This window comes from Aedes albopictus, chromosome 3 (genome assembly GCF_035046485.1).
Source record: "Aedes albopictus strain Foshan chromosome 3, AalbF5, whole genome shotgun sequence".
Taxonomy (NCBI): Eukaryota; Metazoa; Arthropoda; class Insecta; order Diptera; family Culicidae; genus Aedes; species Aedes albopictus.
In genome coordinates, this window is record NC_085138.1 from 239477809 (window position 1) to 239500901 (window position 23093).

Below are 23093 nucleotides of genomic sequence, written 5' to 3' on the forward strand. Positions count from 1 at the left end.
ATCATAACAATCAAACAGGCTATGCACTTTGTGTGGCCTGCTTAATCGTGCAACTAAGCACAACAGAATAAACCATACGCCACCGAGCGTTGGTCGGTTGCCACGAAAAGCAAATTGAATAAATCATTCTGTTTCCGAGCCCAACAGCTAACGGGTGTACACTTTACTCTGAAGAGAACTCCAAATTAGTACAATGGTTTTAGTTCAATTTCATATTTGGTCACTTCCGGCGGGACACCCGGAACCGGTTCCGGATCACTACCGGTTCAAATATGATCTGAGAATATTTTCCTGCTTACCTTTCATCAGGATGTCAAAAAAGCCACTATTTGATATGTCGCATGCATGGGTTTGGTTAACTTTTATACTTGGCCACCTCCAGCGGGACATCTGGAACCGGTTCCGGAATACTACCGGTTCCAATATGGTCTGAGAATGTATTCCTTCTTACTGTTCATCAGGGTATCGAAAAAGCTGCGGTTTGATATGCCGCATGCATGGGTTTAGTGCACTTTTATATTTGGCCACTTCCGGCGGAACACTCGGAACCGGTTCTGGGACACTACCGGTTCAGATATGGTCTGAGACCATTTTTCTGCTTACCGTTCAACAAGTTATCGAAAATGCCGTAGTTTGATGTGTCGCATGGATGGGTTTGTAGCGTTTTCATATCTGGCCCCTTCCTGGGGTACCGATCCGGAACACCTAAATGGCCATAACTCCGGAACGGTTGGACCGATCCAAACCATTTTCAATAGGAAACAATGGGACCAGATTCCCCGTCGAATGAACCGTCGGTCATTAAAATCGGTTCAGGTTTACTGCCAAAAAGTGATGTGAGTTTTTTTTGTACACACACATACACACACACATACATACACACACACATACATACACACAGACATCAACTCAATTCGTCGAGCTGAGTTGATTGGTATATGTGACTCGACCTTCCGGGCCTTCTATCGAAAAGTCATTTTTGGAGTGAACATATAGCCTTTCCAGTACACTTAGTGTACGAGAAAGGCAAAACGTTAATAATGTTCTTGAAATCAAAAACAAATTCAAACTTTCAAACAATTCAAACAATTTCAAAAACTTGAAATTTTAGAATGTGGTTTCAATTGATATGTTCAAAAAGGATACCAGAGTTCCTTTGGAACAATCGAAGAGTCAGGGAAGAATAAAAAAAATGTGAGCGACACTAGCAGTACAAATAAAGAGTTTGTTTTTTTTTGTTTTGTCACAAAAGCCAAAATCCTGCGGTGCACCTGGGAAAGGTTCGCGGCGCACCGTTTGGGATGCACTGGATTGGAGTATAGTAATAGTAGCCATCAACAACGTAGATCCACGCCGAGTCGATGGAACGAATGGTTCGACGAGAATAGCAGAGCGCTTTTGGAAGAGAACAACGCAACTGAATGCTACAGCATGGAACCCGATAGAACCTGAGACGATAGAACGATACAAACAGAAATGGAAACAGCTGATCCGTCTTTTCGGGAAGATTGAACTTCGCCTGGAAGAAGCGGAGTGCGAGGAAATCGTAGCCGTTCCCAAGAAATACGGATGTATTTCAACGCAGCCGTAACGGTTTTGTGCCGTGAATCGATATTTTCAGGCATAAAGATGGCAGCCTCATGACGGATGAACGTGAGGTGATTGAAAGATGGAAGGAGTCCTCAATAGCGTCCAGAACGTAGGCACGACAGCCCATCAATGAGAGTCGATAAGAGAGGCTGTCCTAGAAAAAGCTGCTACGAGTGGCCGGCCATGTTTTTGGAGGCGGCGAATTCGATGAGTCGTAGGCGTAGGTTGTTTCTATTCGCCAATTGGTTGGTCCTGGAGATATCGCTCATCACGAAGAACACTGTTCCCAGCTCTCGTTTTCGGCGCTCTTGTAGATGGTATGATTGATTATCTTAATCTAAATCACGAACTTTGTCCGTTCTACGTTTGGCCAGCAACAGTTACAAATAAACCCTGCTGTTAAACAACAGAAAACCCTATCATTCCATTTTTTTATATTGAACAGTAACTCCCTGTTTTTGTGTTTGTACCAACTTGATGGCAGATTACTTTTGAAAACAATAAACACAACAGGTATAACTACAATTTAACACATCCGAATCACCGTGACAGGTTATCATTGGCAACACTCCTAGTTTTTAACTCAAAGCATGTCATGCGACATATCAATCTACATGATTTCGAGAGAATGAGCCAGGAAAGAGGAAAGATGTATGTATCAACTGATATGGCACCTGCGAAATATCCGGCACAGTTTCTGCCGGGGTTTTTTTGGGGACACTTATGTCGTTCAATCGACACATATCGTGTGAAAAGATAGACTGAAGTCAGCTGGTATGGTTATAACCAGTGTACTCCGGAACATCTGGTACAGGCTCCGATGGTGGCTCTTTGGAGATACTTCTGGTTTTCGAATCAAACAGGCCGTGCGACGTATCAAACTCCATGATTTCGTAAGAATGGGCTAGAAAAGATAGACTGCAGTCTGTATCAACTGATATGGTCACTCCTGAATATCGAGCATAAGTTTTGCAGTTATCGAATTCCATTAGATTTGTAAAACGTAAACCTATTGCAGTTATAGAAGCTCGTGGAGTTCATATTTCGCTGACACATATTGTTCTTCTCGATACAGCCAAAGATCGCATGCGCAGCGTGAACAATCCATCTGCTTGCAGGTTATCCTAAAATCGAAATCGAATACTTCTTGTGAATTGAATGCACTATTGTGTTAACTTCAAGTGTGAATTCGTCGACGTCACAAGAAAACTATTTAACTTATAGTGTCAAAAAAGAAACCATTAAATCCTTTGTCAAGTATTCTGGAGTATTCTCCTTATCTCGATATGTCCCTAACTCGATGCGATCTCGTTCGTATTTGTTCTAGATTTTCTCCTAATATCGATATGCCTATTTTCACAAGTTGCTAGACCTTGTTTCCTAGGTGCAACACATTTTGGGAGATGCGAAGTGATATCCTAGGTTTTTGCTAGCTATGGAGTTTTTTTCAATCTAGTGTGTATTACAAGTTTATTCTTTAATTCGATCTCTCTTTATCTCGATTGTCCCTTCAATATCGAGCCTGGAGAGTCGACTGTAGTTGAAACAACCTTCAGTATATCTTTTGCGGTCTATTCTTTCAAAACCATGAAGATTAATACGTCAGTTTCACACCATTTAGCTTGACTTTTTTTTAAAAGAGTAGAAATTGAAATTATATCACCGTGTATAAAAAATGAATTGATTCTCGCTCAAATGGTCCCACAGTCGAACGCAAATCGAATCGATTTCTTATAACTGTTTATTTCTCCAACGCCTTAGTAAGCTATTTCAATATAGGTCAATTCAACAACATATTTATTTCAACATCGTTGCTAAATAAACACGTCATTCACTAAATAGGCCATCGAGAGTAAAACATCCTACGAATTCAATGAGAACATTCCACCAATCCCAGCTGGTTTATTGCCACCCTTAAAATTCTCACTAATTGGCCGCTATTCTTGCTCGTTCACTTCGTAGGTTAACAAATACCTGGAGCGACCACCGTTCAACTACCGCAACCCCTTGGTTTACTTCGGAGGCGTTAAACAGGTAAATATTTATCAACTATAAATCACTTATTAGCACTGTCCGTATCAACACTAGTGTATGTTAGTCGGCGAGAAAGAGGTGGGATCATTTAATTCGAACGAAACACGTTCATGATTCTCCATGACACTTACATACCTTGCAACCAAGATGCCACAACTGCTGAGCTTTAAAATCAATTCACACTCATGTTTAGTGCAGTCACCGTGCCGCCGGGCGGGAGCAGTAATTGAGAATTGAAGAGAAGATTGAACAAATTGCTAATAGCATCTGTACGGACGGGCACGAGCTACATCAAACGGCGTTGTCGTCCGCAATTCGCATCATGGTAATGCAATTCGTATAGCTGTAGCTGATGCTTGTTGGAACGCCCTGTTGTTCAAGTTAGCTGCTTTATAGCTGCAGTTCACGCGGTACTTGTAGGGGTGTTTCACATTTCTTCATCTTATTTACAGGAATTTATAGATGTTGTACACGATATTTTTTTCTAGAACGAGAACTGAACATCATCAAGGGACGTAATTGAAATGCGTATCTCCCTGAACATATTTATGATATGTCAACGACTACACCCCCTCACTGTAAGAAAACGCCAAGCCAACTTCCGATAGGTGCTGTCACAAAGCGATGCGATGTGATGGTTGCCTGGCAAAGCATTTCTATTTGTACCGTTGTTGCATCGTCGTTCTGGTTTCTGGTCCGGGATGTGAAGCATCCTGGCTGGGTGTCATTCGGTCGTTGCTCATTTGAGCAGTTTCCTCGTTGAGAGTTCTAATCAACAACTTTCAATCTGTGGAAATGCTGTGGTGTGCTGCCAAGCGGTAGTTAATGATGTTGAGAAAGGATAGTAAACTTGAAAGGGGTACTGTAATCGGAGGTGAAGTCGGTCAACTATGGGACACTACAACGAACATTAGCATCAACTCGGTAAAATTCCGTGCAGAAGAATATTTTTCTATTTCACATTCATGAAAACACATACTTTACATACATACATTTACATGTTCAACATAACATTGAAGATAAGACATAATCAACAACAGTACACCACAATACTCAATTCGTGGCTACCGCCATCCTTCAGCGGTCACGCCAAACAAACGCTCGCCAGGTCACGCTCCACCTTGTCCGCCCGTCGTGCTCTCTGCGCTCCACGCCTTCTTGTGCCAACCTTGTCTTGTTGCAGCTTGCCTTGCCCACCGTATCATTCCGGATTTTGCCACCTTCTGGATGCTGGATTCGCCGTAAATTGCAGTTAGCTGGTGGTATATTTATCTTTCTCCGCAACTCGAATGACACGAAAACTCCGAGTGCTTGCAGGTGCTCCTCGAGCGTGGACCACGTCTCGTGTCCGTAGAGGATCACTAACTGGTCTTATTAGCGTTTTGTAGATGGTGCACTTGGTGCGTGGGTGAATCTTTTTAGACTGCAGCTTCTTCTGGAGCCCGTTGTAGGCACGACTTCCACTGAAGATGCGCCTTCGTATTTCACGGCTAGTATAGTTGTCAGCCGTCAGTAAGGATCCGAGGTAGACGAATTTCGGTTCGGTTCCGTCTGCTAGCATGTACTTTGTTTTGGACGCATTCATCATCAGTCTGATCTTTGCTGCTCCGCGTTTCAGGTGGATGTACACTTCTGCAACCGTTCCAAATGTTCTGGCGATAATGTTCATGTTGTCCACAAAGCACACAAATTGACCGGATTTTGTGAAAATCGTACCTCGGCTGCTGAGCCCGGCTCGTTGCATTACACCTTCCAGAGCGATGTTGAAGAGTAGCCATGAGAGTCCGTCACCTGGTCGCAGTCCTCGGCGAGATTCGAATGAACTGGATAGTTCACCCGAAATCCTCACGCTGTTTTGCACACCGTTCATCGTTGCTTTTATCAGTCTGGTAAGCTTTGCGGAAAAGCTGTTCTCGTCCACGATTTTCCATAGCTCTGTGTGGTCGATACTGTCATATGCCGCCTTGAAGCCGATGAACAGGTGGTGCGTTAGGACCCGGTATTCGCGGCATTTCTTGAGGATTTGCCGTACAGTGAAGATCTGGTCTGTTGTCGACCGGCCGTCGATGAAACCGGCTTGGAAACTTCCCACTTACTCATTTACTTTAGGTGAAAGACGACGGAAGATGATCTGGGGTATCACTGTGTAGGCGGAATTCTAAATGGTGATTGCTCTCACACATTACCTTGTCGCCTTTCTTGTGAATGGGGCAGATTATCACTTCCTTCCACTCCTTCGGTAGCTGTTCGGTATCCCAGACCTTGACTACTAACCGTGCAGACACGTGGCCAACTTTGTCGGGCCTATCTTGATGAGTTCTGCTGCGATACCGTTCTTACCAGCCGATTTGTTTTTTTTTATCTGTATTAACGAGATTTTTAGCCCTAGGCCCCAGGCCCTCGGCGTGATAGTCACGTGCTTCAATCCCCCACCAGGTCCGCTCTATACAGCCACTTTGTTGTTGGATAGCATCCTTCTGCGTGGGAGTTGGTTCGTTCCCGTCCTCTACTGCACCTGCACCAATATAGTCATTTTCTCCGCTGCCTTGATCCCCGTGCCTACACTCTCTTCGTCATGCAGTTGCTCGTCGAAGTGCTCCTTCCACCTTTCAATCACCTCTGGTTTGTATGTCAGGAGGCTCCCGTCCTTATCCCTGAAGATTTCGGCTTGCGGCATAAAACCTTTTGCGGGATGCGTGGAGCTTCTGGTAGAACTTACGTGTTTCTGGTAAATGGCACAGCAGTTCCATTTGCTCGCACTCCGCTTCTTCCAGGCGGAGCTTTTTCTCCCGGAAGAGGCGGGTTTGCTGCTTCCGCTACTGTTTGTATCGCTCCATATTCTGTCGGGTTCCATGCTGCAGCATTACCGCCCGCGCTGCGTCCTTCTCCTCCAAAACTGGTCTGCACTCCTCGTCGAACCATTTTTTTTGTCGACTCCGTTCTACGTAAACGATAGTGTTCTCGGCTGCGTTTTTGATGGCTGCTTTGACTGTACTAAAACAGTCCTTCAGAGGGGCCACATTGAGCACACCCTCATCCGGCAACGCTGCCTAGCCTCGAGATTTTGCGCGTATGCGGTGGCGACATCCGGTTGCTTCAGTCGCTCTCTGGGGTGGCCGTAGATAGTGGAGAATTTTGGTCGCAGTTTGACCATCACTAGGTAGTGATCAGCCACCATAGGTCCTGACGTCGATACGGTCGGAGAAGTGCCGCCCATCAATCAGAACGTGGTCGATTTGCGATTCCGTTTGCTGTGATGATCTCCAGGTGTAACGATAAGGGAGGCTTTGCTGGAAGAAAGTGCTATGAATGGCCTTGGCCATGTTCTTCTAGGTGGCGAAATCTATGAGGCGTAGATTATTTGCGTTCGTCAGCTGGTGAGCGCTGAACTGTCCAATCGTCGGTCGGAATTCCTCCACCTGGCCTACCTGAGCGTTTAGGTCTTCTATGATGATCTTTATGTCGTGGCTTGGATAGCGGTCGTACTCGCGTTCGAGCTGCGCGTGAAATGCGTCTTTGTCATCATCAGTGCTTCCGGAGTGAGGGCTGTGTACGTTTATTATGCTGCCAACCTGCAATTCTTTCGTCGGTCGGCCACGAACCGATCACGCACCTCTGCATATCGCCCATCACGATAAACGCTGTTCCAAGCTTGCATGTGTTGCCCGCAACTCTGGTAGATGGTATGATTACTTCTAAACGTTCGCATAGATCCTGTCCAACGCACCTCCTGCAGCGCTACGATTCCGAACCCGCGGTTTTCCAGTATATTGGCGAGTATGCGGGTGCTCCCGATGAAGTTGGCAGATCTGCAGTTCCACGTACTGAGTTTCCAACCTCGAGTCCCTTGCATTCTTCTCTTGTTGATGTTTCGGTGCTTGTTTTTTTACAGCTCGCTCGCAGGGCATGACACAAACCCACTAACCCAGGGAACTGGCCTTACCGTCCCGGAAGCTACGGGTTCTGCATTGGCATTTCCTCCAACTGTAGTAGTGTTAAATAGCTAGGCTAAAGTGCCAGTCTTCGCCGGGGATGGGGTTTTTTCATGGGTGCCACGGAGATAATATTTTACCTGAGCTTCCACCACCCACAGCGTAAAAGTGCAGCTTCATATGAATTTGCCAATCACTCACAATAATCGGGAACAAATCTTGTCAAAGATAACAGCTTCCAGATTCTTTTACCCCAAACACCATCCTGATCATCCAACATGAAATTCTTGAGATTAATACCCTTTTAACACTTCAGAACTGACGCGTCATCTCTCCATAAATCCACCGATTTTCGCCGGAATTTTGATTGATTGATTGGGTTTAACTACGCGGTAGACGGGATAAAACATCACTTCTTTGCTTATCCACCCGGTGATCTTTTTTTCTTTCTTTCTCCTTCCGTTGACAGATTCGCGCCGAGGCGGCTTACCTCTACGACGCGGTTCATTTGTATGCTAATGCGCTGCTGCGGGTGCTGCTGGCCGGCGAGAGCCCGAAAAATGGAACAGCAATTATCGAAGCCATCAAGGGTCGAGCCTACTTAAGCGCAATGGGGTGAGATACTTTTCGCGGGAATCCGGCTGGCTGCTGGCTGACGACGGACGGCGTATCTAATTGATGGTGTTTCTTTTTTTGCTATCTTTTCAGTTACCTGATACATATCGACGAGAACGGTGATGCTACCGGGAATTACACTATCCTAGCCAGAAAACCCATCCCTACTGCTACCTCGGAGAGAGAATACGGACTGTTTCCCATCGGACGTTTTAGCACCCCGAATGCTGATACGATTCCGGTAAGTTTTATTTTAATTAGTTTTCAACATTGCTTCTAGCTCAGAACGGTACGTAGTTTATAGGCGCTTGTAATAATTAGCACTCGCTTTTCTTCCATTTCGCATACTATTCTATTAGTTCCAGGTTCAGGTGAGTTGGGTTTACAAAGGATCAACGTTTGTGTTCACAGTTTGGTGCATTTGTTTGTGACTGTCGGAATTAACTCATCGTTGTTTCATTTGGCATAACGTCTGTGTTACCCTTGCTGTCTTAAAATGTGAACCGGTAGATAAGCTGTTGTTCCATAATCTATCCTTTATTGTCAAATGCATTTTTTGGTAGGAGTACTCTAAAGTCTTGATGTATTCATGTCTCTATTGCGTTTGTACCCCAAAGCTTAATGATCCAGCTAATACCGAGCTATGGAAACTGACGTTCGATTTGAAAAGGTCGTATCTTTGCTATGATTCCTATGTTTATACCACCTATTCAAATCGAACGCCAGAAATACAACTACAGTGCAATGGAATCTCGGGAAAATCCATTTAGATAAAGTCGATTCGGAGCATCTGGAGAGACCAGAAAACCCGTAGGCTTACTCTAAGTTATGCTGTAGCCCCCCAGAGACCCCCTGAGACCCCATGAAACCACTTGGATCTTCGCGAAACACATTCGAATCACTCTGACATCCCCGTGAACTTTCATTAAACTCTATTGAAGTCCCCAGAAACCACCTAGAAGCCACTGAAACGTCTTCAAATCTTTCAGAAACCCGCTTCAGACTTCCTCATGCATTCCTTAAACTGTACTAAAGCCCTCTGAAGGCCCGTGAACCCTCTTTAAACGCCTTTAATCGCCTTCAAACCGCTCTGAAAGAACTCCGTAATCTTTCCCTAAACTCTACTGAAATCCATTTAATCCTTTTGAAACGCCTTAAAACCCTTCATAAAGCCCCCTGATAACCCCTTAAAACGCCACTTAAGGCTCCTGAAATCATTTTGAAGCCCTTCCGAAACTTGCCTGTAAGTCACTAATACCAATAGGAACTCTTTTTAAACCCACGGAAACGCCTTGAAGCTTTTCAAAAACTCCTCTGAAACTCCCATTGCTATTCAGAACCAATATTGTGCGTAAGAAAATGTAATAATGACGGTGACTATATGGAAACGACGGCCAGAGCAGGGATGTTTCCGGAGGTCCCAAGAGGGGTCAGCGTTTTTCAGAAGATCTCAAGGGTGTTTCAAAGAGGTCACAGGGGGTACTGTAAGAACGGGGTTGTAAGGGTTTTCAGGGGGTACCTGTAGGTCTCAGGAGTGTTTCAAAGGGTCTCAAGGGCTACCTGAAGGTCTAAGGGATGGTAACATAAGGCTGAATCTCAAAAGGCTGAATACGAAAAACTAAAATGCAGAAACTGTAACATAAGGCTGAAATTACAAAAGGCTGAAAATTGGAAAGGCTGAAAACACGAAAATGCATAAATAAGTTATAGCACTTCTTCCTTCACTAGGCGTTACGCCCCAATTGAAATAAAGCCAGCTTGTCAGCTTGTAACAGGCACGAAGATACTTTATGTCTAAGAAAGTCATGAAAATTTCCATAATGTAAAGTTTCTGGCTCGAATGCGAATCTAGCGCGTTATGCTCAGCATAATCTGGCTGATTACTCTTTACTGATAATATTTATATCGTTAATTTTTCTCAATCTCCTGTACAACGTGATTCGAAAGAACAGCTCATGTTTAAAGCTGTTCTTTCGAATCACGTTGTACAGGAGATTGTTATAATTATAGCTGCTAACAACATCATCAGAGATTTTCCCTTCTTTGAAACAGATGCTATTCTTTTGAGACATACAGTAATAATAATGTAGGCATTCAATAATGAATAGCATGAGATTGTAATTGCGGATAGACAGTCGTAAAACATTCCGATTCAAAACATAGTAACGGAAGCAATACTTAGTTTGCCCAACCAAAAACTAGGGGATGATGGTGTGTGTTGGGGTGGTCTTTAGCATTATTCACCTAGGCTGGCACCGTTTAAACACTAGTCCAATTACTATTTTAGCCTTATGTTATTTCAGCCTTTTGATGCATTTGGCCTTTTGTAGTTTCAGCCTTTTGTTATTTCAGCCTTTCGTGATTCAGCCTTTTGCACGTAACCCAGGTCTAAGGAGTGTTTTAGGGTTTCTCAGAATCGTATCTGACTCAGAAGATTTGAGGGGGAGGGGTTCCATAATATTTCTGGGTGCTTCATGGGACCTCAGAAGGGTTTAGCAGGTCTCAAGGGCCTCTCAGGGGTGTTTCAGGAGATTTTTTGGGGTATCAGGAGATCTCAGGGACGCTCAAGGGGTTCCATGGACTTTTCAGGGGGTCCCAGTGGTTTCTAAAAAAAAACACTACACCGTCTTCAGCCAGAGGCTGCATAGACTGAACATTACATACAAGAGACAACGGACAACACACATAACACCCAGTGGCCCAATGGAGAATTTTCCGTTTCACGAAATATTTTCCCCGACTGGAGCGGGAATCGAACCCGCACTCCGAGGCTTACGAAACGCCGCTAACCGCACGGTCACGAAGCCCACGGGGTGCTTCTGGGACTTTTCAGGAGGTCCCAGCCATAACAACCCCATTGCTGATCATTTTTGTTTCATTTTTTTATTTCACTTTTATTATACAGCAATAACTAAAACTTACAATTTTATGAGTTATCAAAACCATTGACGAAAAGTTTTATAGCATTCTTGAAGCTATCCACAAAAACAAAATTCACGAGTAAACAAAACTCTTCAATATGGGCATTTTTTTAAAGGCCTTAAACTAGCAATAAAACTGCCAGAACTTGATTGGTAACGACATCTGTTGGTAGCTAGGCAGAAGCTATGACAACACTAGCCATCTTGCCAGACCCGAATGACCCTCGATTGGGTTTAAAGGTCTATAAACAATTAAAAATCTTCATCATCTTGCTTACGATCGTATTTCGCTAGCTATGGATATCATCGTATTTAATATTTAGAGAACATGATCCTTAATTTTGTACACTATTTATGAATCACCGTGTTGATCAAATGAGTGATCTATAAACTGTGGTCATTTTTGCCGATTCATTAATTGTGGGTCGACACGAATGCCACTCTAGTGGTAAAGTGTCCTTAATAAACTAATAATAATAATAATTAATTGTGGGGTCACTGTAATATTCACCATTTTTGAAGCGCATTAATTTTATGCTTCTACAATCTCCAATTTCACGGTAAAATTAAATGCGCATAAGCCTCAGAGCATAATAATTTCTAAAACGTTACTTTGAAATAATCACTTCCTACTTGCGAATGATATTTTCTCCTGAACTGTTTATGTCGTTGAAGAAATTATACTCCACCTTTGGGTTCGATCAAGATCGAAAAAACAATAATGATGATCTCAAGACTCTCTTAAAGAGGTTATCAAGAGGTTTTGATGTGTGAATCAGTTTTATTGGAAATTGGTTACAAAAAGGAGCAGAATGAAACTAAAAATGTTACATAGGAGGGCATTTCACGAGGGTTCCCGAGGGATTTCTGTAGGGTATCCCAGTCCTCTTTAGGGTCCCAGGGAGTTTCAAGGGGATCCAGCGGTATCAGGGGCTTTTCATGAGGTCCCAGGGGATTTTACGGGGGTTCCAAGAGTGCTTAAGGGAATCCCAGTGGGTCCCAAGGAGTGTAAGGCAGTTCCAGGGGGTATCAGGGACATTTTAGGGGTTCACAGAGGCATTCAAAAGAGTTCAAAGGGGTCTCAGGGTGTACCAAGGGTTTTCAAGGACGCTTCAAGGGAGTTCCAGAGGGTCTCAGGGACGTTTTATGGGGACTCCTGGGGCATTTGAGGGTATTCCAAAGGGTTTGAATGGGTGCTTGGAGTTCCAGGGGAGTTTCAGGGGGTCTCAGCGGCGTTTGGGTCCCAGGGGCGCTTCAGGGGGTCTCAGGGGATTTCAGGAGGGTTTCTGACAGTCTCAAGGGTTCTCAAGCGTCAGGGGCGTTCAGGAGGTCTCACGATGTTTCCATGATATACATTTGAAATGCTCCCTCCAGAAAAATATTTGAAACCTCACAAAACGCCCTCGAAATCCTCATAATCCCATTGAAACCCCCTTGAAAGCTCCTTAATCAATTTGAAATGCTCCTGATGCATGTTCCTGAACACAGGAACAGTTTTGACTGTACAACTATCGTTACTATCGTGATTCTTATCAAAGTTTGACACTGTAAAACCTTTATAAAAATTTTGTTTTGCCAATGTTTGTGACATTTTGTGTGAAAACTTTCAAAGTTATAACTGCCTAAATGTCACAATACAAACATATTTTTGCTTAGTGCGACTTTGTGCCATATATACGGCTATATCTTTTTATTGGTTATTGAATGAAATGCCCAATATTTCCACATGTACACTTTACATATTATATAACAATTTAACAATAGATCAGTGTCTTTAGCTCTAGAGTTAAAAGGCACCTAGATTAAAACGCCAAGAGATTTTTTCAAAAATGTTTGTTTGCACCAGGTTCTCTATGAATATCTCCGGAGGCTCTATCAAAATTTTTGGAGTGAACATGCAGCCTTTCGGTACTCCTTGGTGTACGAGAAATGCAAAAACATATTCTGTTTGTCATCGAAGTCATTGTATGGTCCGTGTGGCTCGTCCAGCAAACAACACTCATTCGCATGCCACCAAGTTTTCATTCTAGAGCTCCTCTCACTATAGGCCAACGGGCCTAAAATGTGACGATGATGACGTAGGAATAAAAATCATTAGTCCCCCAGTATTCTGTTTATCATGCCCTTTTGATGTTATCTATTTGCTGTTGAGTCGATGATTTCTTTCTATTTGTGTGTTGTTTGTTCATGTGTTGTTGTCACGAATTAGCTTTTGGTTTGGTGGCTGGCGTTGTAGGCTAACAGCCTTGATTGCCGTCTTTAACGATACTTTTTTTTATTTCTCCTCGTGGCTACTTCCAGGACATAAAGCTATTTGATGTCATCGACTGGGTGGGATATGGGCCACCCGTTGCCGAACCGTACTGCGGCTTTCGAGGCGAGAAGTGTATCAGTGAGTATGGAATGAAAATCTTTTCTTCGGTTGTTTTCTTTTGATGATATAGATTCAGGACATCCGTGAATGGTAGCTTAGGGGGCGCATGTCGTAAATACGTTTTTGATTACGCGCTGGTTCAGATGGATCAATATAGCTCCCACCCACCAAAGCGAGAACTTTTCGAGGAAAAGCATCCAGAATGCATTAACCAAACCAGTTCAGTAATCATGTGGCCCCAATTTCTATTCAGTACGCCAACGATTATAGTTGATTTATGCTTCATTCTGGTCTTATCTTTAATTCATGAATCTTTACTACCTCGTGCTCAGGTTACACCGGTGAGATTACGGCCGGCATTGCCGGTGGCGCGTTGCTCCTGCTGGGTGTCGTCTCGTTCGTTCTTTATCGCAACTGGCGCTACGAACAGGAGCTGGACAGCCTGCTGTGGAAAGTGGACTTTAAAGAAATTCAGATGCACGAAAATGAGAAGGAAAACGCCGGCCAAAAAATGACGAGGGTAAGTAGGAGTGATTGGGCAGGATTGAGGGTCAAATGTTGTTTAATAGCCGGAAGCTAAAGAATGGTGTGGCGGTAGTTTGTGTTGGTAATTTGTCTTTACACACGTGCCAATAAGTGGGTGATTTACGTGAGACATTTTTACACTGGACTCCCCTCTTTTTCATTGTTGGTTTTAAACAGATATCCGTACTGAGGATTGAATAGTTGAGGGGCTGAAACATATGCTCGATCGTCAATGGAGCCGGTAATTGTTCCTTTACCGTGTGCAGAGTTCTGGTGTGGTGATCCACTTTTCCCGTGCTGCTCGTAGGATAAAAAAATGAGCTTAATAAATAATCAAAAACCAGGTAGGGGGCTGTCCATAAACCACGTGGTCATTTTTTTGGGACTTCTCAACAACAAAGTCCATACAAAATTTTTTTTTCGTCCATACAAAATGGTCATTGGCCGACCCCACCTCCCCCCCCCCCCCCATATGACCACGTGGTTTATGGACAGCCCCTAGTAGCAGTAGCGGTGAGGTTAATCCCATCACAAGAAGTGGGTTAGGTTTAAGGAGAGCAGAGACAGAAGAACACAGCTGTGCCATTGGCGTAGCTAGGATTTTTTTCTGGAGAGGGCCCAGGGAGGCCTGACTTAAGATGACTATTAAACGACATGGTCACCCGATATGTGAATTTGCAAATCGCAATTGCAGTTTTGAGGAATCAAAATGACTGTTTTAGATTTGTTCGTAGTTCCGTAAACTATATGAGTATGAACAATTCCTTCAGGAATGTTTCCAAATCTTGCTGCAGTGATTCCATCATGGATTCCTCCTGAGATTCCTTAAAGAAGGGATTCCACCAGACATTTCTTTGAGAATTTGTCCTAGATATCTTTAGCGGTTCCTCCAGTAGTTGTTGCAGTGCCGTTTTTGTGGTTTTCTTCGGGAATTTCTTCAGAGATATTTCTGCAGGTATTCCATCAGAGATTTCTTCAAGCATTTCACCATATATTCCTTCCAGAATTCCACTAGAGATTGCTCCAATAATTCCATCTGGATTTCTGCAGGAATGTCTCCCATACATTTTGTCAGAAAATTTTATGAGAGATTATTCAAAAAATTATCCCGGAATTTCTTTAAAAATTGTTCAAAAAATCCTTCAGGAGTCCATCCAATTGTTCCTTCAAAAAATCGTCTAGAAATTACTGCAGGCATGGATTTTTTCATTTTTTTTTTTATCCGGAGATTCCAACAGAAATTCTAGGAATTTGCTAAGAAAACTCTCCTGTGATTCCCTAAGGAATTCCTCTTGGGATTGCTTCCGGAATTCCTAACGGGGTTTCTTCAAAAATTCCTCCAAGAATTTCTTCAGGGTTTCACCCGGGAATTCCTTCTGTAAATCTTTCAGGAACAACTTACAGAATAATTTTTAAAACGCCTCCAAACACTATTCATGGGATTCCTTCAGCAATTCCTCCTGGAATTCTTTCAGAAACTCCTCCAGGAACTGTTTAGAGATTGCCTCTTAGAAATTCCTCTTGGCATTGCATCCGAGATTCCTCCCAGATTTTTTTTTCAGGAACTCCTACAGGGATTCCTTCAGGAACTGCTACAGGAATTCCTCCAAGAGTTCCTCTACGTACACTTTTAAGGATTCCCTCAGGATTTCCATAGGAATTTCAGCGATTTCTTTAATACTTCCACCTGGAATTTGTTCAGAAATTCCTTCTGGAATCGTCTCAAAAATTGATTCTTGAATTTCTTCCTAGGATTCTTCCAGGAATTCTTCAAGGGGTTCATGCAGAAATTCTTTCTGGAATTTTTCCAGGACTCCTCTGTGAATTCCTTCAGGAATGCGTCTAAAAGTTCTTATAGGGATTCGTCCAGGAATTCCTTTAAATCTAAAAATTCCGCTAGAGATTCCTCCAGAGATATTTTTCCCGGTATTTCTCTAGAGATACCTCAAGGAATTCTTCTAGAGATTCCTCCAGGCATTCCTCCAGGAATTCTTTCAGAAATACCGCCAGGGATTCTTCAAGAAAATCCTCCAGAAATTTCGCCAGGGATTTCTCCAAGCATTCTTCTGGTAGTTCCTCCAGAGATACCTCCATGTATTCCTCTAGAGCATCGATTCCCAACCTTGGCTCTCGCGACCCCCCAGGCTGTTGTCACCCCGCTTTTCGTAGAACAATCGAAGCGCGTATGGTGATCTCACCACCTTCTTGTTATTCGCCTTTATAACGAGGACAAACAGAAACATTATAGGTAAAATGTTAGCCATAAATCTAAAAAGGACCTCGTGATTACCTGCATAACAGGAAATCCCATCCAAAAAGTAGATGTAAGAGAGAAGGTACGAAACCATTTATTCTACCTCTCAGATATAAATATACAAAAATATCAACAAACAGATTAGTGATCAAGATTCACAACTAGTGCATCTTCTTTTATCACATCACACTCCCTGAAATGGCTGGCTTCAACCCCGTAGGCTAGCTAGATCATTACACGTGCCTGCAAGCCATTTGGGGGGGACGAAGTTGTCCAGGCGGACAGCGTACCGAAGTTTTCCAACCAGGGCTGAAAATCGTCGCCGTACGACCAAAAAAGTCGACGACGAGAACGAAAACTAGATCGTCATCGTTGCTCGTTCCACATCGGATGACTCATTCAAGCGAATCGTCGTGAAGGGCTTGCGTCGTGACGAAAACAAAATCTTCATTCGTTTTGTTTCGCTCATCGTCCAAGTGCGTCTAGCCGACGGAGTCAATGTTGCTACCAAAAAAAAAGATTTTATTAAAAAAATAATTGCACCTAGAATCAAACAACGAACCTCTAGATTGCCAATCCAGCACTCTTACCAACTGAGCTAGTGAGGTTTCACACCATTGTAAGTGCGAAACGCCAACAAAAGCTATTCCCAGTTGGCCCGTCGTCGCTCGTTGCCATGGAGCAAAGAGGACGACGAAAAAGTTGGTTGGTGACTATTTATGATTGAGCTAAGCCCGCGTGAAGCGTGAAGCCCGCAGTCGGTGACGAGAAGGCTAATCGTCACCGTTGTTCTTTCGGACGAAGATTGTTTTATTGTTATCTTCACGCAGTGGTGACGAGAAGGACGATTGTCAGCCCTGTTTCCAACTTTTTCCGCAATCTTCCCGAACTTCCATTTGTCCGTAGACAGAAAGTCCCGAACACGTACACGATCGCCATCCTTGAACTCTCGCACTGTATGGTGCTTCGCATCCACGACTTCGTTCTTCGGTAGCATCAGGTTAATTCTCGATCGTATCTGCCGGTCAAACATCATCATCGCAGGTGGCAGGATGTATCATCTTCCGGTATGTTAGCAATATGTTGCGGAGTTCGACGTTCAGCTGTGCTTTCGTACATTTCAGCGACTTCAGCTTCTGTTTCAGTGTTTGCACATACCGCTCCGCTTGCCCGTTCGTAGCAGGATGGTAAGGCGCTCCCATCTTATGCACGATGCCATTCATTCGCAGGAATTGTTGGAGCTTCCCAGCAGTGTAACGGCATCTTCGTTGGTTCACGTCTCACCGACTGCCATTCAACACAATTGGCGATCATCTCCTCAATAGCACTGTCCATTCCATTCCACCAGCAATAGCCTCTTGCCAGTGACTTGGTTCGCGTTGCTCCGAAGTGCGTAGAGTGCAGCTCCTCAAGGACTCGCTTCCGAAGAGACTCGTATACCACGCAGCAGACAGCCTTTTTGCATTACAAACTCGCTCTGGTCGATTCCGAACCGGTACTTGCCTTCGACGAGGACACCGTATTTGACTTCTTGTATCAGCTTCTTCACAGAGGAATCCTCGGCAGTTGCTTGTGCCAACTCCGCAGCAGTAAGTGGAAGGGTTTCGATTTGATGCAGTTCCACTAAGTCCGACTCTTCGATGACGTTGTCTGCTTCCGCCAGCTTCAGCGGGATTTGGGAGAGCGCATCCGCATTGGCATGGCTCGCCGACTTCCGAAACCGTATTTCATAATCGAAGGATTGCAGGTAGGTGGCATAGTGCTGCATCCTAAGAGCGGACATCACAGGTAATCCTTTGTGTTCCCCGAAGATTTTGGCCACTGCTTGATTGTCCGTAACCGAAATAAATCTCCGGCCGTACAGAAATTGAAAGAACTTCTTAACGCCGAAAATTATCGCATACGCTTCCTTATCCACGTGTAGATACGCCTGCTGAGTACGGTTCAGCGTTTGTGAGGCAAACTGGATCGGGCGTTCCGAGCCATCTGGGTAGATGTAACTCAGTACGGCTCCCACGCCGTACGGCGATGCGTCGGTGGCCAGCACCAAAGGCAATTCGGGGGAATAGCGGACGAGGCAGGTTTCCGCTTGCATTTGCCTCTTCACCGCTTGAAAAGACTTCTCGCACTGTTTGCTCCACTCAAACGGCATAGCGACCACTTTCTTCTGGATCTTGTGGATCCCCTCTTCGTCGATAAGGTATCCGCAGTATTCTATCTTCTCAACAAAAAAATCGCACTTGTCTCGGTTGACCCGAATGCCATTCTCGCAAAACTTCCTCCAATCGGCGCAAATGAGTCTCGTTATAAGGTCCAATTACCTTAATGTCGTCTAGGAACACGCTGACACCCTCGATTCCTTGCAGCAATGCCTCCATTTGTCGCTGCCAAATGGCTGGCGCATATGCTACCCCGTACATGAGGCGGTTGGGTCGGTACAGACCGCGATGGGCAGCAGGGACGGATGTCCTGGGGCCTGACGCACCCCCCCGCTTGCGAGTCAGCCGCGTAGTTGCCGGCTAAGAATAGGACTACTAACCCCAATTCAAGGTGTAAAGCGACCCGTGCCGAGGAATGAGTGATCGAGGGGGTGAAAAAGATGCTCGATCTTTAACGGAGCCTGTGGGGCACCTGGGCACCCCCCACAGTAAGCTGTCCCTTACCGCGTTAATGCAGAGCTCTGGCGTGGTGGACATTCTTTCTCGTGCGACTCGTGGGAATCAAATATGAGTAAAAATCTTAAGAATCAAAATACAGGTGGAAGTAGCGGTGCGATCAACCCCTTCGCAAGAAGCGGGTTGATGAGGTCTCCTACAAGGAGAAGCGAGGAGTCAGGTGCTGGAAGCTGCTTACGCAGCTCAAGCGTGGGAGCTCCTGTCCACTCCACGGCAAGCGAGCCGGCGGAGGTCATGGACGGAGCATGGTTGCTGAGGGCCATCAGCCAAGTTGCAGAAAAAGGACGGCCCGCATTTGAGGTAGCTGAGCAGCAGCTTGGCAAAATTATCGACTTTGCGACAACTAAGTCGAATATAAGCAAGGACCTGAAAACGGCCTTGCTTCGGCTTAGGGCGTCTGTCGATGATGCCAAGCAGGAGCACGCGGTTGCGTTGCTGGCTGCAGCAGCGGCGGAACCCGCAAAGGAGAAAGCGTCTAAGTTTACACAAACGGAGGCCTTCTCCTTCGCGGGTAGTCCGAAGAGAGTGGAAGCGTATGCTCGCGACAAAAGCGACAAGCATTCGCAGAAGCGGGCGAGGCAGCCGTCAGGTGAGGAGCTGTCTGGCGGCGCCCGCAAGGCCAGGCGTATAATAACCCCGAAAGCTGGTGGTAACGCTGGAAAGTCGGACCCCAGCCAGGGTTCCCGGAAAGCTGGGAAGGGTGGGCCTGAAAAGGCCGGCCCGTCCCGGAATGATGGGAACAAGGGGTTGCGACCAATGGTGGGCCCTCAGCAGCCACAGAGCAGGGCGATCCAAGGAGAGGACCCTCCTTGGACAAAGGTAGAGCGGAAGAGGAAGAAGAAGGGGAATCCGCAGGCAGAAGTGCAGGTCGCCAAGCCAAGGCGTAGGAAGGCAGGTGCCAGGCGCGAAAAAGGTGACGCTATCGTCATCAAGACCGAACAGTCGAAATACTTGGACGTCTTGAAGGCGATGAGGTGCGACGCCAAGCTCGAGGGTCTTGGAGCCGACGTACGCAGTATCAGACGTACTCGTACGGGCGAAATGATCCTGGAGCTTAAGCGCGAGAAGGATCACAAGGGCGCCGCCTACAAGAGGCTGGCAGAAGAGGTCCTTGGTGATGGAGTGGAGGTGAGGGCTCTTACGCATGAGGCGACTCTGAAGGTCAAAGACCTAGACGAGATCACCGAAGCGGAAGAGCTCGTCACGGCACTGCGGCAACAGTGCGATGTTCAGGTGGCCGCCACAGCCGTCAGGCTGCGGAAGGGACCAGCAGGGACACAGATAGCTCTGGTTCAGCTTCCTGTGGCGGACGTTAAAAAGTCCGTTAAAGTAGGGCGGATAAAGGTGGGCTGGTGCGTATGTCCTTTGACATTCCACGAGCCACCAGAGGTTTGCTTTAGGTGTCTGGAACCAGGACACAAGTCGTGGGACTGCAAAGGCCCCGACAGGCGCAAACTGTGTAGGCGATGCGGCGCTGAAGGTCATAAGGCCCAAAGCTGCACGAGTCCGCCCATCTGCATGATCTGTACCGGGAAAACCTCGAAAAACAGACATACGATGGGTGGTCCAGGGTGCCCGGCCTTTAAGAAAGCCGCAGTGAACAACAAATCACAGTGCAGGTAACGCAGCTGAACCTGAACCACTGTGATGCGGCTCAGCAACTGCTTTGTCAGGCGGTTTCTGAGTGGGAGACGGATATCGCCATCATTTCGGACCCATACCGAGTACCCGCCGGCAACGGCAACTGGGCCTCGGATGGGACCAGGAAAATGGCGGCGATATGGACGACGGGTAAATACCCCGTGCAGGAGTTGGTGTCTACTACCTATGAGGGCTTCGTGGTCGCCAAAGTAAACGGGGTCTTCTTCTGTAGCTGTTATGCGCCTCCGCGGTGGCCGATCGAGCGGTTCACGCAAATGCTGGACCGCTTAACGACCGTGCTAACAGGGCGAAGGCCGGTGGTAATAGCGGGTGACTTTAATGCCTGGGCTGTGGAATGGGGAAGCCGTTTCACGAACCAGCGGGGTCAGATCCTGCTAGAAACACTGGCCATCTTAGATGTCGACTTGGCTAACGTCGGTACCAAGAGTACCTATAGTCGAAACGGAGCGGAGTCAATTATTGACGTGACCTTTTGTAGTCCTGGCCTAACAAGTAGTCCGAACTGGAGAGTAGATGATGGCTACACTCACAGCGACCCCCTGGCGGTTCGCTACAGTATCGACTACAACAACAGCAGACAGCGGATAGAAGAAGAGGCGGCTAGGCCAAGGCCAAGCCCTCGTAGGTGGAAGACATCATACTCCGACGAAGAGGTATTTAGGGAAGCGCTCCGCCGTGAGCGAAACTTAATCGGTTTAGACGGCGACGAGCTGGTAGCGGTGCTCTCACGTGCGTGTGATGCGACCATGCCTAGGCGAGTCCACCCTAGAAATGGGAGGCCACCGGCTTACTGGTGGACCGACGCGATTGCGGACCTGCGCCGCGCGTGCCTACGGGCTAGGCGGCGGATGCAGCGAGCACGATCAGAGGAAGAGCGAAACGAACGGCGGGTGGTGTTCGCCGCTGCAAAAGCCGCGCTCAAGACCGAGATAAGAGCAAGCAAAAAGGCCTGCTTTGAGGGTCTCTGTCAGAGTGCCAATACGAACCCGTGGGGTGATGCCTACAGGATCGTTATGGCCAAGACGAGAGGTGTGATGGCTCCTACAGAGCAATCTCCAGAGATGTTGGAGGGGATCATTGGAGGACTTTTTCCGCGTCATGATCCTAGTCCTTGGCCTCCTTTCGTAGGACAGCCGGGGACTGGGGCTGGCGATGAGGAGAGGGTCACCGATGTGGAACTTGCGGGGATAGCTAAGTCCCTTAGCGTAGGTAAGGCCCCAGGTCCGGACGGAGTTCCGAACCTGGCCTTAAAAGTAGCTATTGCAGAGGCTCCCGAGATGTTCAGGTCTGCTATGCAGAAATGCCTGGACGAGGGAGTTTTCCCAGAAGCTTGGAAGAGGCAGAACCTGGTACTATTGCCAAAGGCGGGGAAACCACCCGGAGACCCGTCGGCATATAGACCAATATGCTTGATTGACACGGCGGGGAAGGTGCTCGAAAAGATCATCCTCAATAGAATGTTGCGGTTCACTGAGGGCGGAAATGGTCTTTCGAGCAACCAGTATGGCTTCCGGAAGGGGAGGTCCACCGTAGACGCTATCTTGTTGGTTACAAAACCGCCGAGAAAGCACTCGAGCCTAAGAGGAGGGGAATTCGCTTCTGCGGGGTAGTGACTCTGGATGTAAGGAATGCATTTAATAGCGCCAGTTGGGCTGCTATTGCCGATGCGCTCTTGCGTCTGGGGATACCGGAGTACTTGTACAAGATTCTCGGAAGCTACTTCCAGAATCGCGTACTAGTATACGACACGGAGGTGGGTCGGAAGTGCTTTCACATAACCTCAGGAGTCCCGCAAGGTTCCATCCTGGGTCCGGTGTTATGGAATGTCATGTACGATGAGGTGTTGAGGTTAGAGTACCCAGTGGGAGTGGTGATTGTCGGATTTGCCGACGATATTACGCTCGAAGTCTACGGTGAAACGATCGAGGAGGTGAAGTTGACTACCGACCACTCGATCAAGGTTGTGGAGGCGTGGATGCGGTCCAGAAAACTGGAGCTGGCTCACCACAAGACAGAGGTGACGGTTGTTAACAACATGCAGTCGGCGCAGCAGACGGAGATCAGTGTAGGAGAATGCACTATCCTGTCGAAGCGCTCTGTCAAGCACTTGGGCGTGATGATCGACGATAAGCTTACCTTCGGTAGCCACGTCGATTATGCCTGTAAAAGAGCCTCCACAGCTATTGCGGCACTGTCCCGGATGATGTCCAATAGCTCAGCGGTGTACGCCAGTAAGCGCAACCTTCTGGCTAGTGTTGCTACGTCCATACTTAGGTATGGCGGCCCGGCGTTGGGTACCGCGCTAAGTACTGAATGCTACCGACGGAAGCTGGAAAGTACTTACAGGCTTATGTGTCTGAGGGTTGCAAGCGCGTACCGTGTCGCACGACGCTCTCTGTGTCATTACTGGTATGGTGCCTATCAGCATTCTTATCAGTGAGGACATGGAGTGCTTTGAAATGCGCGGCACAAGAGGCATACGCAAGACTGTCAGGATGGCCTCTATGGTCA

At 46.4% G+C, this 23093-nt stretch overlaps 1 protein-coding gene across 5 annotated transcripts in view; it reads left to right on the forward strand.

The window, feature by feature from the left end:
* The window catches only part of LOC109420110 (receptor-type guanylate cyclase Gyc76C), a 166326-nt gene that overhangs the window by 134708 nt on the left and 8525 nt on the right, over positions 1-23093 (forward strand). For all 5 annotated transcript variants that reach the window (XM_062859737.1, XM_062859735.1, XM_062859736.1 and 2 more), the window contains 5 exons: positions 3553-3624; positions 8026-8171; positions 8265-8412; positions 13394-13484; positions 13799-13986. In XM_062859737.1, the coding sequence (XP_062715721.1) occupies positions 3553-3624; positions 8026-8171; positions 8265-8412; positions 13394-13484; positions 13799-13986 (645 nt within the window). The remainder of the gene's footprint in view (positions 1-3552; positions 3625-8025; positions 8172-8264; positions 8413-13393; positions 13485-13798; positions 13987-23093) is intronic.